We start from the raw sequence: 18318 nt of genomic DNA on the forward strand, positions 1-18318 counted from the left end.
TAATAAAATAAAAAACAGTTCAGTTTGTCTGAACTGTTTTACAGCTCAGTTCAGTTTATACAAATTAGTTTTTAGTTCAGTACAGATTTTAGTAGTACAGTGCAGTTCAGTTTAATTTGTCCACCCCTAGTCTGGACAATAAATCGACATCTATTAAGAAATGACCTATTGATCCATATAGTCATCTGAACAAAGATAATTTCATACACCACACATGACTGCACAGTTACAGTCTAAATTAAAGATATGGATACTCCTGCAATTAACAAAAGAATAGGTAACTTTCCTCTGATTCTGACATTTCAACTTTATAATTAGTTACAGCTACAGTGTTATACAGAGGAAAAAAATTCAATTTTTTAAGAAAGTACAAGTCTGCAGTTACTGCTAGAAGAACGACATCGTCCACCCGACAGTAGTGTTGACAGAAGTTTTGATCTCCAAACTAAATCTATTACAGTACTAAAGTAATTTAATTTTGTCTTCTGGTATTACCATATCTGTTCAGGGATTATCCCAAACCTTTTTTAATTTCCTGCAATTATGAAACAAAGTAAATGCCGGAGGGTAAGCCTTATGGCAATCCACTCACATTTGCAAGAACATACCACATGAGAGTCTTACATGCCTTTGGTTCATGAACACCATTGCTATGTTGTCTCACCAGAAATCCCCTTATATTTGTTTTCTGACCTATTATAAAAATAATTATTAACATTTCTGAGTAAACTACAAAAAGTGAGAGAAAGATAGAGGTTATGCAACTTGAGGTGACCTTCATTCTTCTCTTGTTACCTGATAAACTTAACCAGAGATAACAGTCTCGGGAGACAGAACACTAACTTCTTAACAGTTAAAGGATTTTGCAACCCTAAGTATCACTTCATGCCTGCTCAAGTCCCAATACAAATGTTCAAAAATCAAAAGGAAAGAGTGTTAAATGCTTGCTTGCCTGTCCCCATGATGCACTAAAACAAGGTAAGCAGGATCTTGAGCAGATATCTGAAACAGCTGCCATGCGATGTAGAAGCAAGTAGTAATGCTGAAAATTTTGGAAAGTGAATCCAATGTCAACCACAAAATTTATCCGTCTATATGCATGCGTTGTTAACTGGCATAAACACTAACTCTGGTCTTGCAAGTAAGAAGTACTCAGTTCTACCATAATCTTAACAAGAAAAATATAAATCAATCTTTTCTTATTCTGTGTATTTTCTGGAATATCCCAGTAATAAGCTTTAATACAGTGTACAATCACATTTCTGTTAAAATATATAAATTATACATAATTTTCTCTAAAAGACTAAATTTGATATCCAAATCAATGTATAGTTAAAAACTAAACAGTTGTTCATTGGCAACTGGAATCTGTCATAAAACTATAGCTAGTCAAAGTTCTTGAAAGGTATTTCCTGATTATAACTAGTTTTAATCACCAACCAATGAACAAAATTAAAATTGTGAGAACAAACCTGCCAAAACATATTAATAGAATTATCCAGACGACTGCAGAAACCCAACTGGATTCTTTGTAGGCAACCCAGACCTGATATTGCATGAATAGTTAGGAATAGGATACCTAAACTGATCCAAAACAATATTAATGAAATTAAACTTCAGCATTATAGAATTGAACATAACTTTGCATGAAAAAACATTTTGACGTTGATTATCTCAACAATTTTAGAGGCTCAAATAGATCACTATTCCTTGACTTAATAAAGTCTTTCTGCTATAGCTCCAAAACGCAATTGGTAGCACAAACATCTAGACGGCTGGCTTCTCTGGTAGGCATTAAATGACCCAAATAGAAACCCCATTGCAGGTAATTTTATATAATCAAATGGCCTCAAATTAGGAAATCAAAACAAATTTCTTTCCCCACAATTAACTTATGGTTTCTGGAAGAAAAGAACCACTTCCTTTCATTCTCTTGAATCTTGTCCCATCTTACTACGACAAACAGCATGCAGAAAATCAAATAACGAGTTGGGAACGTTTGATAATTAAATGCTCAGCATGGATAAAACCAATTAACTAGAATACGTCTAACAGAATGTAACACCAATACGATGCCTTGAATGTGAAAGTAATTAAGAGTCATTTAAAAGATCTTTTAGACTAATTCTCTAGAACAACATTTTTTTAATCAGTTAACAAAGAAAATACACCTACTTTAACTTTAGAGGGGCATAAATGCTTCTAACCAACAAGAATTTTATAAGTGACATGTGATTTTAGTAACAGGGAGGCCAAACATCTATTTTTTCAACAATAAATTTTTTCATATAGAATTTTAGACTTTTACATTATAAAATATGTGATTCCAAGCATTTCGATATAAATATTATTAAAAATTGTTTTGCCATTGAATCTTAATCCTCCATTTTATGAAATAAGTTTACATTTGTATGATTTAGAGCTGCTAAGATAAAAAAAGTAGACATACTGCTAGAGCCACCACATTGATGTAGAAGTCAATTAGTGTTGCTATCAACCACCTGCAAACATTTTGGAGTTTATCATATTCACTTAAACGAAAAATAACTGGGGTAAGCTGAAACTTCAAAGAAAACTTTCTAACATGAGCGTGCAAATGCACAAAATGTAAATACCTTCTTGAATGAAACGCAGCAAGTACAAGCATTGGTCTTGGTGAATATTTAACTTCGGAAAATGAAGGCTAAAAGTACATGCTAGATTTGCATATTTTAAAATAATGTAGTCCGCACTACACTCTTTGCACAAGAGTTAAAATGTTTATCAACAGATACATTGCTTACTACATGAGCAAGTAAATTATTAGTGCTTTATTATCAGTATTTGGATTGTGCTGAGATCAAGTTAACACTGATAACTTTGGGCACTAAACTCAAATAATGAAGATTGCCACACATCAAGAAATATATCTTCAGCTTCTTCAAAAACTGTTTTTTCTAAGGCTTGACAAGGTTCTTGTTGCATGACCATAAACTTTCTTTAATTTGAAGCCATTACATTAAAATTGAAAACAAAATAACTTGGTCAATGCAGAAGATAACACAAATAAAGTGATAGGTAATAAGGTAATCCACTTTTTCCTAATTAAATAAGTAAAATAAATGAAAAAAAGAATGTTCCATCTCGCGACAAATACAGAAAATTGATACATATCTCATCTATGCAGCTTGAGCTTATATAGGAAGGTTCAATCGTTCTTGTGTTGACAACAAGGATAGTAACAGAAAATAATGCTAATAATAACAAGTATGGAGATCTTACGGAGTAAAAAGCTCCATTCGGAAAGGAGAACCATCAGTGACAAGAGTGTACACCAAAGTTCCAAGCATGACAACCCCCAAAATGCTGAAAAGTATTCTAAGGGTCATGACCGAAAAATGCTTTCTCTGTGGTGCTGTGCCATTCCTATATAAATGTGAGTCAATTAGAACCGATGTTGAAAATGTAGAGATTATACACAAAAATCACACAGCTAAGGAGACCGTAAAACTGGATTCTATATATATCATCCAGTCCCTTTTATTCATATGTCTATTGATATTATTCATATGTATATGGATAGTTTACGCGGCATGGAACAAAAATAATTAATAACACAATTTACTTTAGCAACAGGAAAAAAAAGAAAAACCTGTATCGTTTTTTTGACTTTCCAAACTGTTAATCAAACTCTCAAGAAAGCTGACTATCCGCACATTGATTAAAGGAAGAAAATGAATATATTATTTTCAGAATTAAAAGACTATCCAAGAAGATTGATTGTTCAGAAATTATAAGCATAAGCTGGATGACAGTAGACTTAGAGTGACACCATTAAGCATTGATCAAGAAAATATAGAAGATTTTAGAAAGAATGAAAAATATTGAGAGAACACGACTCTGTAGTAGTGATTCTGTAGATTTACTTGTTCGGATGTCGCAACAGAACATAATACATTGGATCCTGTGAAGATTCTTGAGATGACAGCTTCAAAAATTGCACGACAATATAGGCAGATGTAGCGATGCTGATGAAACAATAGAAAAACATACCAGAAAAACAGTGAAATAAATTAGCACTTCTGAGATTCTTTTGAACGATCATAAACAAGATACAAGATAAGAAACAACTCAAACTAATAATTAATCTGAGCTTTTATACATAGGAAAGGAACCCTTACATTTTATATGTAATATGAAATCAGAGTATTGTTGCCAGCTTTCTCCATAGGTGTAATAAATGATAGGAAAACAGAAAAAGAAAAAAATTGAATCTAGTAGACAATCCTTCTATCCTCAGGAAGAAATTAAGAAATGTGAAGAGATAACTACAATGTGACTTACTATCAGTTTAGCACAAATAACCAAGATTAACTATAATCTTTACATGAGTCATGAGAAAAAAGTTATGACGCATTAGGTAATTTCATTTCAAAGATCAAAAAATTTGCTTTATCTATCAGATCCTTAAACCACTTGTTCCACACACAATTATAAGGCACTGAGAGCTATATTTAAAAAAGTAAGAAACAATGACATCTAATTGGATTTTTATTTTGTGTGACACATATAGCTGAACAAGGTAATAGAGTTGGGAAAAAATCATAGAAAAAGTAGAGATCATCTTGTTCAAAAGTTTTTGTTCATAGCTCCGGTAATATGATCTACATATTAATACTTGCCTCGATAAATTAATATTACATATAATCATTCAATCAAAATAACATCAAATAATGACAGAAAACAATACCTTCCAAGGCAAACAAGTAAAATAATCCACAGAATTGAGCTAATCAAGTTTGATTCCTTGTAAGCAACCCAGATCTGATGATGTGATCGACAATGCATGTCAGAGCTTATGAAACTTCGCTCGAGAAGTGATTGTAACATAATATCAAAATTAGGCAATATTCTTTTAAGTATTACCCATGTATTAGAGTGATTTTAAGTCCACATTTGGTTCACCGTATTTTAGAGAAACGATCATAGACTTTTGTCAACTTTATGAGACATTTTGAAAACTAAGTGATCATTTCTCCAAAAACAACCCAACACATGCACATAATTTGAAAATTGCAAGTCAGTTGTTGTACACATAAGTAACATAATATACAAAAAAGAAGTAGGAAAGGAATTATAAAGGTCTCCTCAACTTGACTTGTATTCCTATGAAAAATTATAAGGGCACACAGCACAAGAGATGAGTTTCCAGTGGAATACTGCACTGAAATTTTCAGAGGAAGTTGTGCAATTGAAATTTCACATTAGAACAATTAAACCAAGACAAGAAGTGTCAACTTTATTTCTCACTCCAAGATACGACAAAGATCAGTCTACTGACAAATCCAGTGCAGCACGTGTATTTTAATTTAGAATCTAATAACTTTTCTTTCAAAAAGTTTATCATTGATCATGTCCCTTTCTCTATCTAAAACTGATGTCGGTATCTTAGCATCACTAAATATATTTGTTTATTCTGTCACTAATCACATAAAATAATGTATAGATTCCACATGAGATAAAATATCACAAGTTTCAATTAAAATTATAAATGCAATACGAGTTGTCACCAGCAGTCTATATAAAATACTGAAGCAATTAACGAAGTCAAGTAGTATGTTGACTTACACCCAAAGCTACAACGTTGATATAGAAATCAACCAAAGTTGCTCCCATCCACCTGAACCAAATAAAATTTGGGAAAAATTTGTTTATGGCGAGAGAAAGCAGTGAACTAAAATACAGAAAAAAAGTACAGATTGGATAACCTTTCCCACTGACACTCACAACAAAAAGTAAAATTAAACAAACTCCGTCTAATTCTAAAAAACTAAGATTCATAAATTGATTTTAATTTCTCATGAAAAAATAAGTCTATGATGACGTAAGTGAGACTGAATGCAGTAAGAGATAGAGAGAAGTTACGGTGTGAGAAGTTCTTTACGAAACGGAAGACCATCGGTGAAGAGAGTGTAAAGAAGGGTAGCAAGCATGAGAAGTCCCCCAACAGTGAAGAGAGTTCTCAAAGCGGTTGCCACTGAAATTTTCGCCATTGAGATTGAGAGAAAGAAGCAATAGCAAATTGCAGTGAAGAAAATTAAGAACAATGATGCAGTTTGTGGTTTATATGTGACCACCAACACAGGCGTGAATTCACAGTAAAGTTATATCAGTTGAATTTGACTCGTGTAATGTGGATGGACATTTATGAATATTTTAAATTATAAAAATATAATATAATGAATACGGAAGTGTAATGAAAATTGTCTTCGTTGTTAATATTAAAATAAATCTGAAATTTTGAATTTATCTAAGAAAATTCAGATGATTAGTTATTTGTAAAAGAAAAGTATGAAATAAATAAATATTTAAGCGATTTATTATAGATGAAAATAGGATGTTCAATCCTTAAATTCAATTAACTCAATTTGGTTTTAGCTTAGTGCGTTTACTTTTAGTACATCTATAACAGTTCCAAATTCATAAAATCAAATAAATTAGATAACATATAATAAAAACAATTAATTATTTTAATATCTAATTTTCTTATTCTGCGTGAGTAATTATAGAAAGTATCGAAACAATAATGACTTATTCAATAAGTGGCAATATATATTTTTTAAAATAATAATGTTTTAATAACATTTTTTTACAATATTTTAATATCACTTTGTATGTCATTATGTTATTGGTTTATATTGATATTTATATTTATTATTATTGATTGAGGAATAATTTTAGACTAATCACATAATGATAATGTTAAGATATTGTTAAAAAATTATTCTCAAAATATCATTTTTTTAAAATTTAATATTTTTTCAATTACTTAATTGAATTAGCAGTTCAATTAAAATCAGATGTGGTGTCTAAAGCAGTAAACTCAATCCAACTCTGAGAATCACGTAGGTTTGGATTGTGAATAGGAATAAATTCAACATAATTTGGAATTAATTTATTAGCTAAAATCAATCTCATTTTTTTATGTTCATTTTTCGTTCTTATTATAAATAGCTTTTTTCTTTACTGTTAGTGTTTTTAACGATGGTGGTGTTCGTTTTTCATTACCTTACAAATAGATTTTCCCTTCCTATTAGTATTGTTAATCATAGATCTTTCTAGAAGTTTTTATCACGAGTAATTCAATTTTTATATTGTTGTTTTTATTAAAAAAAGAACTTTTGATAGAAAAACTTTCGATATAGATAATCATCACATTTAAGAATTTTTTTTCATAATATATTTGTCTGATCGATTTTAACATTAGTAATATGCATTTTGCTTGAAACTCTTATTAGGAAAAAAAATTATATAAAAAATCATTATATTAGAAATCTTTATTTGTATTGTATTTGTTTGAACTGGTTACTAAAATACATTATCAACTCTATCAATAATGTTGAAAATATTTTATTAGAGAAATTAAACAGGAATATAACACAAACTCAAATAACTTCAAACTCTTTTGCGTTACAAGGTGTTGCTCCCATCATCACCCTATACTTCCTCCACCTCCCCACATTATTCTAAATACAATTATATCCTTAAGTTAAAAAGATTTTTACTTTTACCCTATTTTAAATAATTTGAAACCCTAATTTTACTTTCCCAGCACCCACCCACAGAACTCTCTTCCCCTTTCCCCATTTTCGTTTCACCTCCCCACCTCCCGCACTTCCATTCCTTTTTCTTTCCAGTTTTTTTTTTGGTTTGAAAGCTTCCATTGCTGCCGTGGTGTGGAAGAACATCGAGTAACGTCCAGAGCATCAACCAACGTAAGGAAGTATACATACGTAACCTTTAAACGGGAGGTGACATCTTCAACGAATGTCAACATCCGTTTAAGGTAAAACGGATGTCCGACATCCGTTTTTCCTTAAACGGATGTTGACATCCGTTGAAGGATGATGACATCCGTTGAAGGATGTTGTCATCCGTTGAAGGATGTTGACATCCGTTGAAGGATGTTGACATCCGTTGAAGGATGTTGACATCCGTTGAAGGATGTTGACATCCGTTGAAGGATGTTGACATCCGTTGAAGGATGTTGACATCCGTTGAAGGATGTTGACATCCGTTGAAGGATGTTGACATCCGTTGAAGGATGTTGACATCCGTTGAAGGATGTTGACATCCGTTGAAGGATGTTGACATCCGTTGAAGGACATTGACATCCGTTGAAGGATGTCACCTCCGTTTAAAGGTTACGTTTTTTTTTTAGGGTTTTATTTCAAGGTTTATTCAAATACGAGGAAGCACTCCACGCACTGCACCACTCCACGCACTGTACCACGAGAGGGAGACTGCTTGATAATTCTTTCCACTACCACCAACCTTTGCAACTTGTAGTATCTCACAACGACGAAAGAAAGAGAGGAAGAAATATAATATTAAAATGAAATAAAAGTATTTTACTCATGTACCGGACTAAAATAGGTTATTAATGAAATAGGTTGTGAATGGGTAAAATTAAAAAATAATAACCCTAAAAATAAAATTTTACTGAGGGACAAAATAGTAAAGGGGAGGTGGAAGGAGAAAGGTATGGTGGTGGAGGGAGCAACACCCTAACTTTCAATAAAGGTGTCAATTTAACCCATGGTCCCAAGGCCAACACAACTCATTATTGAAAAAGTCCTATTTTAAGAAGCTTCTCAAGTAGGGGGCCAAAAAAGTCCCAACCCCTAAAACCCCTCTCAAGTGGATTAGGATCAGAGTTAAAGTGGGTTTAGTCCCACTGCATAACTTTAATTAAATTTTAGAAACAATATAATTTATATATACATAGTTTATTGTAATTTTGTTCTCTCTCTTATATTATATTATATATATATATATATTAAATATTGATAAAAAAATGAAGTTTTATGTAAATTAAACTTGCTGATATAAAAAATTAATATTGGAAATTTACATTTTAATCTTATAAACAGTCAGTCAAGTACAAAAATATGTTAATTAATTATAAAAAATTCATTTAATATCTATCAATTTTTCATTAATAATTTTTAGTTTATTCTTACATTTTTACTTATTTCTAAACTACTCATACAACATGTTCTATTGGTGGTATATTTTTTGACTAACGTGAATATTTATATATATATATATATATATATATATATATAAATATATATATATATATAAATACCTACAAAATAGAGAAGTAAAAATAATTATTTTTCATAAATTAAAATTAGCTTAAACGTTATTACATTATTAAATATATATTTTAATTAAAATAATTATCTTATTAATTTCATTCTGTTGGTAATATTTTGTAAATTAAATGTTATTATTTATTTAATTATTTCTAAAACTTACTATTTTTTGATAAACTAAAATAATTATTTATAACAAAAAATTATTTACAAAATTAATAAAAATTATTTATATTCATTGCAATATGAGTTTCATGGAGGATAGATATAATTATTTTCTATAAATACATTTTTTATAGTAAATGATAAGTTATAATTCAAATAAAGATCTCTAATATGAATTTGATGATTTCTAGTCTTGGCTTGTACAAATGCTTTTTTTTATTTGCTTTGCTAATGATATAAGATAATTCTTATGACAATTTTTTTTTTCTCGCAAAGTATAAAATAAATTGAAAGAATTTAATTAGTAGTCACTTAAATTATTGGAGTTTTCTATTCATTTGCCATTCAACATGAGTTTTCTTTGAATTTCTATTTTTTTACGTTATCTTTTTATTGTCTGTATTTTGGGCCAAATTAATTATTGGGTTAAATATTTTAGGTTATCTTTTTATTTTCTATTCCTTTGCCTTTCAACATGAGTTTTTATGTTTTTTTTTTTTAAGGAAGGAGGACTAAAATCTACCTTACTTTGAAAGAGGGACTAAAAACAAATTGATAGTTTAGGGACTAAAAACATATTTAACCCTTAATTATTTGTTTAACTTTTGTCAGAAGAAATCTGGATTATTATAGGTGTGAAGGAGTGTATGTGGAAAAATGGAATTGTTGTGAAAGAGTAGAACTTCTAAAAAAATGAAATATTATATCATAATTTAAATTCAATATATAGTTTATATATTCAAACAAGATTATTTATAGAATTTTAAGTACGAAAAATAAATATTTATTTTATATAATAAAAAAGATAATTAGGTAATTTTGGTCTATCAAATATAATTAGATCAGCTTTAGAAATTATAACACTTAGACTTACAACAAATTAGAATTAATTATACTTTTCTTGTATTTAAAATGAAAAAAATTCTAAAAAAAGACTCATGGGTTGGTCCTAACCCACAGGGTTTTTATAGATATTTTGGCGAGTGTTTCATCCTGCACCTCCAAGCATTTCATCCTGCACCTCCAAATTTTTCTAAAATACCTAAATTACCCATAATTAATACCTATAATTAAGAGATTTAATATTTTAAAAGAAAATTTTAAAACTGGTCAAAGAGTCTGGCAGAGATATTATTCTCACTTTCTCTCTCATCTTCATTTTTCTAGACTGCCACAGCCACACAGCAGCACACAGCAGCAAGAACCGCATTAGACCCTATCCTCCGCATTTCCTCTTTCCAGTAGCACCCAACACACTGTTTGCATTTCCTCTTTCGAGTAGCACCCAACACACTGCTTGCATTTCCTCTTTCCAGTAGCACCCAGCACACTGCTTGCATTTCCTCTTTCCAATAGCACCCAACACACTGCTTTTCCTTCAAATCGGAAGCTTTCCAGTAGCACCCACCACACTACCTTTCCTTCAAATCGGAAGTTTTCCGATAGCACCCAGCAGTTTCCTATTCCATTGTCGCACACACACAGGTTGTCCACTATCGCAGACAAAGGTGGTCGTCCATTCTCGCACAGAAGTTGTCCATTGGTCGTCACTCAAAGGCCAGAGAGATAGAGGAGCTCATCCAGCGCCGGCCAATGCAGAGAAATATCCACCCACAGTTCCTTTGAGCACCCAACAAAGGTTGGTTCGTGTTGTTTTTCATGCTGATAGAAATCGGTTATGAAGATCCGATGAATGCTAAATCGGTTGTGAAGATCCGATGAATGCCAAATCGGTTATAGAGATCCGATGAATGCTAAATCGGTTATGGAGATCCGACCGTGCCCATGTTGTTTTTTTTGTTTATATTATGTTTGAATTTAATATTCAGTTTTTATTTTGTCGCTGGTTGAATTATTTTAAATGTTATTATTTTAGATGTTCTTTTATAATAATTACTAACTTTGTTTTAATTTTTTTAACTGTTATGTTATAATTCTTTTAAATTTTCTGTTTAAAATTTTAAATTTATTGTTATATTTGAAATAATTATTTATTGATATAAAGAAATAATTTTATTCCTTTTAATAAAATAATTTTAATTATTTAAATTTTCCGTTTTAATTTTTAAAATTTTTTTTTGTAATTATTTTATATTTTGTGTTATAATTATTTTAAACATTTTGTTATAATAATTTTCGAAATTCTGTTTTTTTCTTTAATTTTTTAATTTATAGTTATTTGATTTTTATTTGAATAAAATTTTTCTAATTGAATGAATTATTTATTTATATAAAGATTCGAATAAAATGTTTTTATTTTTAATTAAATAAATTTAAATATTTTAATTTATCTGTTTTATTTATTTTATATTATTTGTTTGAATTATTTTATACTTTCTGTTTTAATTACTTTAAATATTCTGTTATAATAACTTAAAAATTCGTGTTTTAATTTTTTAAAATGTTCTGTTCTAATTATTTTAAACTTTCTGTTATAATTTTTGAATTTATAGTTATTTGATTTTTATTTTAATAAATTTGTTTTAATTGAAATAATTTTTTATTTATATCAAGATTTGAATTAATTTTTTTATAGTTAAAAGATTTGTTATTTTTTTTTTGTGAAATATTAGATTTTTACAGTTAGTTAAAAATGTTTTAATTACTTTTTGTAATTATTTGTAATATTTATAATTTTGTTAGAGATTGAAGTTATTTTGTTTTTAATAATATATTATTTAATTTTATAATGAATTAGTTAAATTGATGTTATTTAAAATAAATTGTTTTGAATAATTTAATATTATTTAGTAGTGAATTTTTTGTAATTATTATAATATTATTGTTAATAAAAAAATTTATATTAGATATGGCTTGTACTCGAGGAGGTTCCTCTTCACATCGCGGAGAGAGTTCGTCACAGGGTGAGAGGCGGAGACCTACAGCTTCTGCTCGTAGAAGACGTGGAGCAGTTGAGTCTGATATTCATGTTGAGGACCAAGGAGATGTGAGGTTTCACGAGGATGCAGTTGAGGATCATGAGGATGTTGTTGAAGGTGGATTTCCTGGAGGTCCATTAAATGCTTCCGTATTGACACATTACATTCACCATGTTGCTTATGCGATATGGCAGGGTCGGGTAAGTTGAAAACTTTAATTTTAATGAATATTGTTTAGTTGAAATAATTTTATCGCTAAATATTATTGTTTAGGAACGGGAGGAGATCAAGTTGATCTCCCATGGGAAGAAGTTAAACAGATTAGGATCCTGCCATGAGGGCATTAGAGACATCGTTAATGGTTCTGGTCTGATGTCTTTGGTGGGCATGTCATATGACTATGTCGATAGGGGTCTACTGCTGGCATTTGTAGAGAGATTTCATTTCGAGACTAGCAGTTTCCATCTCCCCGTGGGTGAGATGACTTTGACTTTAGATGATGTGTCATCGTTGTTGCACCTCCCAGTTTTAGGGCAGTTATGACATCTAGAGGAAGTAGATTTTGAAGACAGTAGATGCGCCATTGTGGAGCTTTTAGGCGTGGATGGCGGGAGAGCTGGTGCTGAGTTAACTGCAGCTCACGGTGTGAAAGTTAGATTGAGCTGGCTTCGAGACATCTATGTTGAGCACTGTGAACAGCAACAGTGGGAGTATGCTGCCCGGGCATACTTGTTGCATCTAGTTGGATGCAGTATATTTGCTGATAAGACTGCAACATCCATTCGCGTGTCTTATCTTTTGCTCTTTAGAAACGTACACACATGTGGCCGATATGCCTGGGGCGTTGCTGCACTAGCATACATGTATGACCAGCTAGGAGATGCCAACTTGGCTTCGACCAGACAGATGGCAGGTTATTTGACTCTGTTACAGGTAGAAATTTAGTTTACAATTTGATTTGATTGAAATTTTTCGATATCGATTATGTAATAATGTATAATATTTTGTTTTGTAGAGTTGGATATATGAGCACTTCCCTACATTGGGAAGAAGGCGTATGGTGTCTTCATACATGGAAGACAGACCTCGTGCTGCAAAGTGGGAGTCACCAAGGCAAGGTTCCACCCTCTTAGAGGTCAGGGTACACTTGGATGCGCTTACATATGATTCAGTCATCTGGTACCCTTATGAGTCACATCGGGAGAGTCGTCCTTTTTACGGCGTGTGTATGTTCTCGGGATGGATCAGGATTGGTGAGACATTGTGTCGACATTTTCCTGAGCGTGTTTTGAGGCAGTTTGGATTTCAGCAGTCCATCCCTCGAGACCCACCCGTTGTTGCAGATGCGGACATACTGGCGACCGATGATGTGTGGTTGCACTATCGTGATCACGTTGTTAGGGGTGTGTCCGTAAGCAGATTCCCATCTGATTGTGTTGATGGTTACCTTCATTGGTTTAGGATCATATCTCATCCTTACATTATTCCTGCTGCTGATGACGACCGACCGAGTCTTGCTCCCAGACTCCGACGTGACATTCCTGATGAAGTGCCGCAGCGTCGTAGATCGGCCTCATAGTCTGGTTTACTGGTATGTTTACCTACATTATTTATATTATATAATTTTGTTGTGATTGTTTATATAATTATGTGTCATCGTTATAATGCAGAGTGTAGTGAGGACATTTGGTGAAAGGTTACAACAAATGCTCTCTTGTAAGGAAATTCTCGAGGGGACGATAGGATACACTCATGCACGGGAACTACTGGATTTAGCTGACGCAGCCGTTGAAGAGTACTCACCGACCAGAATAGCTGCCAGGAATGTTCGTGACAGGCATGTTCGTGGAAGACGATCTACTTCAAATTGAATTAGCTTTTATACTTTTATTGTATCCCATTATATAATTATTTTGGACTCATTTTCTATGTTATTTTTTCCTGTAAAATAACATTAAACATTATATATGCATGATATTTAATGTTTCTATTGTATGTTGTTTTTAACTAAAACAACATTACATAAAAATACATTACATCATGAATCCGTTAAGTCAACATAGGAGGTAGTAACACCCATCAATTCTGAAAATGCTTGCATCCTATTTGTATACGAATATGACCACATTCGCGCCTCTGGATAACAATTAGTTGAGCATATCACATCTGTCATAGGCAAAGGACAACCATCTTGTAGTTGAACCTGTAAATTCCCTATTAGTAAATAAATCTTATTGTGTTGCAATTAAACATAATAATAATAATGTTACCTGTACGAAATGATTGCCGTTAACATGTCCTATACATACTAAGTGATGTTGTCTTACATCAGAAGGCGGTCTGGTACGTAGTGGGAATATCGTATAGTTCTGAGTATGTGAAAGACAAACTAGGATGACGTTATAGCGATTAACAATTGCATACCCAATGTCTGGTATAGTCATCCACTTGGTTGCATTAGCCTATAAGGAATAAAACAAATTGTTATGATAAAACTAATAAAACAAATAATAAATACATTGTGAAGTATATGAACGCGTACCGCTGATTGTGGGTCCACCATCAAAGACCTCCTCAGTTGTTCTAATCTATCATAGCCTCCCACTAGTGTCGCATATTCATCACGCCACTGACTCAATTCTTTATAGAGATCATTTCGTATAATGGGCCAAGAATCTTCCCCTAACCCTAATGACGAAGCAATGCATCTATAACCACAGTGACCATCAGCAACGACATCAACAATATTGAGAATGTATGGTTGACAAATAGGATGAAATTGATTTATCATAGGTACTCTCCTTCGTTGCCTAGGTTTATCCTTTAGTTGAAATTTGTTTTTTGCAGATGAAGATTCAATTGTTGACTGAAATGTGTCTACATGCTCAAAATATGAGGGATCACGCTTCGTAGACCTCTCTGTTCTCTGGAGTTTTTTCTTTTGTGCACCCTTCGTCTTAACTTTATGCAATGGAGGTATCATAGATGTCATTGCAAGATAAACAATGTCAAGTAACTTTTGTTTAATTGTCACTTTACCTCCAATCTCAACCTCCTTAAATTTTTCTTCAACCATAGTCAGCTCATGTTGTATGGATAACTCTGGCTGTGATTCATTCGATACAATATCTGAAATAGACAATCTTGTCCACATTACATGAAATTCACGCAAAGGAATCATACCAGGGCCATAACGTGCTAATTCACAGGCACAGGGGACACCGTACGTCCGTCTAAGTATGCATCCACATCTTCCCGTATCGAGACCGACAAGATGCACTCGTTCTAATTCTTTAGCTATTAGTCCTAAAGCATATCTGGATACTCGTCCAACAAGTTTTTTGTATTTTATGCCTTTATAAGCTTCACTCATAAGATTCAGACTAATTTCGAACGACGCTTTGATCTTATTATGTTGCAACACAATTACATTATGAATGGCATCCCAACAAGAACAAAGATCTCCCATACTGTTTCCCAATACTTTCTTTAAGTTCCAATGAGCAGACTCAACCCTAACAAAAATAAATCAACAATATTATCAAATATTCAAATACAGTGTAAACTAATATATCATTAAAACATACCTGTTCGTTGTTGTATTCCCTAAATGCATAACTTTGTTTGTCCATGCCTTCACAAAGTAAGTATTGTATGGAATAATCCAAGTATTATTCACATATTCAAATAATAAAGGGCATGAACGATAGGTGTATTCAAAGTGAATCACATAGTCCCCAAACATAGATTCATCTTCACAATTCATGACGTTCTCCCATTCTTCCATTATGCCATCCCATGCTTCCTTACAATCAAGTAACATTTTGCACTTCGCTAGTACATTTTTTGAAATATGGAAGCGACATAACAACTGATATGACCGAGGAAAGACATTGCCAATGGAATTCATCAAAGACAAGTCTCTATCGCTGATAATGACTTGTGGACCGGTATCAGATGTCAAAAATAAACCTCTAAGCTTTTGAAGAGCCCAAGTAAAATTATTTTGACGCTCACTTGATAAAAATGCAAATGCGACTGAGTAGGTTAACCCAGTAGATGTCATACCAACAATCTCTAACAATGGCAATCGATATTTATTTGTTTTGTAAGTTGAATCCATTAACAAAACAACATTAAATGCATTCAATAACTTTATTGCATCGGGATGTGTCCAAAAGAGGTCACTAACAACTTCAGAATCCTCTGCACATCTACTCCAATGTATGTAATTATTTCGATCCAACATCATCATCAATTGTTGCAGCTCAGTTCTCGACCCTCTCAATGAGCGTTTATATGTATACCTTGCTGTGTAAACTTGTTTTATTGTAGTTACATTATGCTCATTATTTTGTTTCAGAGTCAACAAAATATTTGCTGGTGTTACTTGGGTTTTAGTCATATCAACAAGTACTTCTTGTTCAGTAGGATTTAACCTACCAGCATAAGGATGCCCCACTAAAGTTTTTGCTAAATCGTGGTTATGGTATCCACATATCACTTGTAATACCCACCCATCGCCATTACTAGATGGTTTGCCCCTTAACTGGAAAGGACACTCACATTTTCGGGTGCCATATGCACTAGGTTGGTCGGGTTTGTATTTTCTATATTTTCCGCCTCTTTCACATCCTAGCAATACAAACGTCTTCCTCCCAGGTTGACCGGTAGCTTTATCGGATCTTATAGTCACCACAACAAATCCTAGATCATTTGCAATCCCTTTTACCCATTCAATTAAGTTTTCACGAGAAGAAAATATTTCATTTGTTGTGAAATTATTCGTCAGATCTTCCTCAGCAACCTCATTTATAAATGATGAAAATTCTGATTGCATGGTACAATTTATTTCAGAATCCATCCCATAATGATATTCGTCCATTTAAATTATAATCACCTATAAAAATAAAAAAATAATACAATAAATTTAAAATTTATAATTATATTATAAAATAAAAAACTAATACAATAGTTATACAATTATAAATTTATGAACAATATAATCTAACTTAAATCAAACACCAAGTTAAATAAACACAAAACTATATAAAAAATTATTAAAAAATATATATTTAAAATGCATTTTTTATATTAACAACAAATAATAATTATAAAAATAAAGTTAACTAGTTTTATTCAATTTTTATATAAAACAAACCTACTTAAATAATATTCATAAAACAACATGGAAAATTATGAAAAAATTACATATTATCTAATTATATTATAAATTCATAAAAATTATACATATACTTAAATATAATTATAAAATAATAAAATAATATATAAAATAGGTACAAATTATATAAATGAATGAATGGTTGTCAAATATCTTAGGAATTTTTTAAATAAATGTTAATCCTTGCTTGTAATAATTGAGTATTGAAACAGGTAACTGAGTTTTTTTTTCCATCAAAAATGTATGTTCAGCTTAATACCAAGAACTGGGGACGAAAAATTTTCTTTCTCGGATATGGAAATCTGATATATATATATATATATATAAATTACTTTTATTAATTTTAATAAATTCAGAAGACAAAATTATATCAATTAAAAAATATATAATTTCATTACAGACTAATACAAAATCATAAATAATTTTAAAATTAATAAAATAACTAAAACAATAACATAATTAAAATGTTATGTATGACATTAAACATGTATTGGATATCAATCTCCGAATTTTCACTATCGGATCTCCAGGTCCGATTCGAATGCATTTCGTTATTTCCAATTTGTTTCAAAATCATATGTAAAGATAATAATTAATTTAAATATTACAAATAAATAAACTAAGGTAACCAACATACATAATAATCTAAGTTGAGGGTTGAGTATCGGATATGTATATCCGAAATTTCATATAATCGGATTTCCATATCCGATGCGCATCAATCGGATCTCCACATCCGATTACCATCATCGGCGCAGTCGATCGACATCATCGGCTACCTGAGTCCATGAGTTTATATCGTTTCATTTTAGGTAGCATGCATTAACGAACCTAAATTACATCTCTATCAATAACAATATTTATCTATGCACATACGGATTAAAAATAATTACTAACCTCTACAGCAAAAACACAAAGAAGAAAGAAGAATGAGGTAATCCGAAACTCCACC

General features: G+C 31.5%; 3 protein-coding genes across 10 annotated transcripts; 1 reads left to right on the top strand and 2 right to left on the bottom strand.

The window, feature by feature from the left end:
- Positions 1 to 262: 262 nt before the first annotated feature.
- Positions 263 to 6137, bottom strand: LOC108324333 (uncharacterized). 8 transcript variants are annotated; one of them, XR_008248015.1, is made up of 10 exons: positions 5905 to 6137; positions 5608 to 5659; positions 4730 to 4803; positions 3906 to 4007; positions 3262 to 3405; positions 2450 to 2501; positions 1473 to 1546; positions 953 to 1042; positions 625 to 688; positions 263 to 535 (listed from the first exon to the last, which is right to left on the bottom strand). XR_008248015.1 is itself a non-coding variant. In XM_052875300.1 (10 exons), exons 1-9 carry the CDS (start codon positions 6030 to 6032, stop codon positions 676 to 678), a joined length of 729 nt encoding a protein of 242 aa, XP_052731260.1. In that variant the 5' UTR covers positions 6033 to 6137; the 3' UTR covers positions 263 to 535; positions 629 to 675. The 8 variants fall into 8 exon arrangements, 4 of the variants coding, with proteins under 4 accessions (XP_052731260.1, XP_052731259.1, XP_052731258.1 ...); XR_008248014.1 differs by having other exon boundaries at positions 609 to 688; XR_008248013.1 differs by having other exon boundaries at positions 625 to 693; positions 796 to 1042; positions 5905 to 6136.
- A 5977-nt stretch (positions 6138 to 12114) lies between these two features.
- Positions 12115 to 13763, top strand: LOC108327357 (protein MAIN-LIKE 1-like). The gene is made up of 4 exons (XM_052874147.1): positions 12115 to 12384; positions 12458 to 12659; positions 12783 to 13117; positions 13200 to 13763. The coding sequence occupies exons 1-4, from the start codon at positions 12115 to 12117 to the stop codon at positions 13761 to 13763; spliced, it is 1371 nt and encodes a 456-aa protein (XP_052730107.1).
- Positions 13764 to 14222: 459 nt separating this feature from the next.
- LOC108324733 (uncharacterized) lies at positions 14223 to 17069 on the bottom strand. Its single transcript, XM_017557664.2, has 4 exons — positions 15772 to 17069; positions 14727 to 15699; positions 14512 to 14646; positions 14223 to 14387 (listed from the first exon to the last, which is right to left on the bottom strand). Exons 1-4 carry the CDS (start codon positions 17067 to 17069, stop codon positions 14223 to 14225), a joined length of 2571 nt encoding a protein of 856 aa, XP_017413153.2.
- Positions 17070 to 18318: the final 1249 nt, after the last annotated feature.

Source organism: Vigna angularis, chromosome 3, assembly GCF_016808095.1.
Source record: "Vigna angularis cultivar LongXiaoDou No.4 chromosome 3, ASM1680809v1, whole genome shotgun sequence".
Taxonomy (NCBI): Eukaryota; Viridiplantae; Streptophyta; class Magnoliopsida; order Fabales; family Fabaceae; genus Vigna; species Vigna angularis.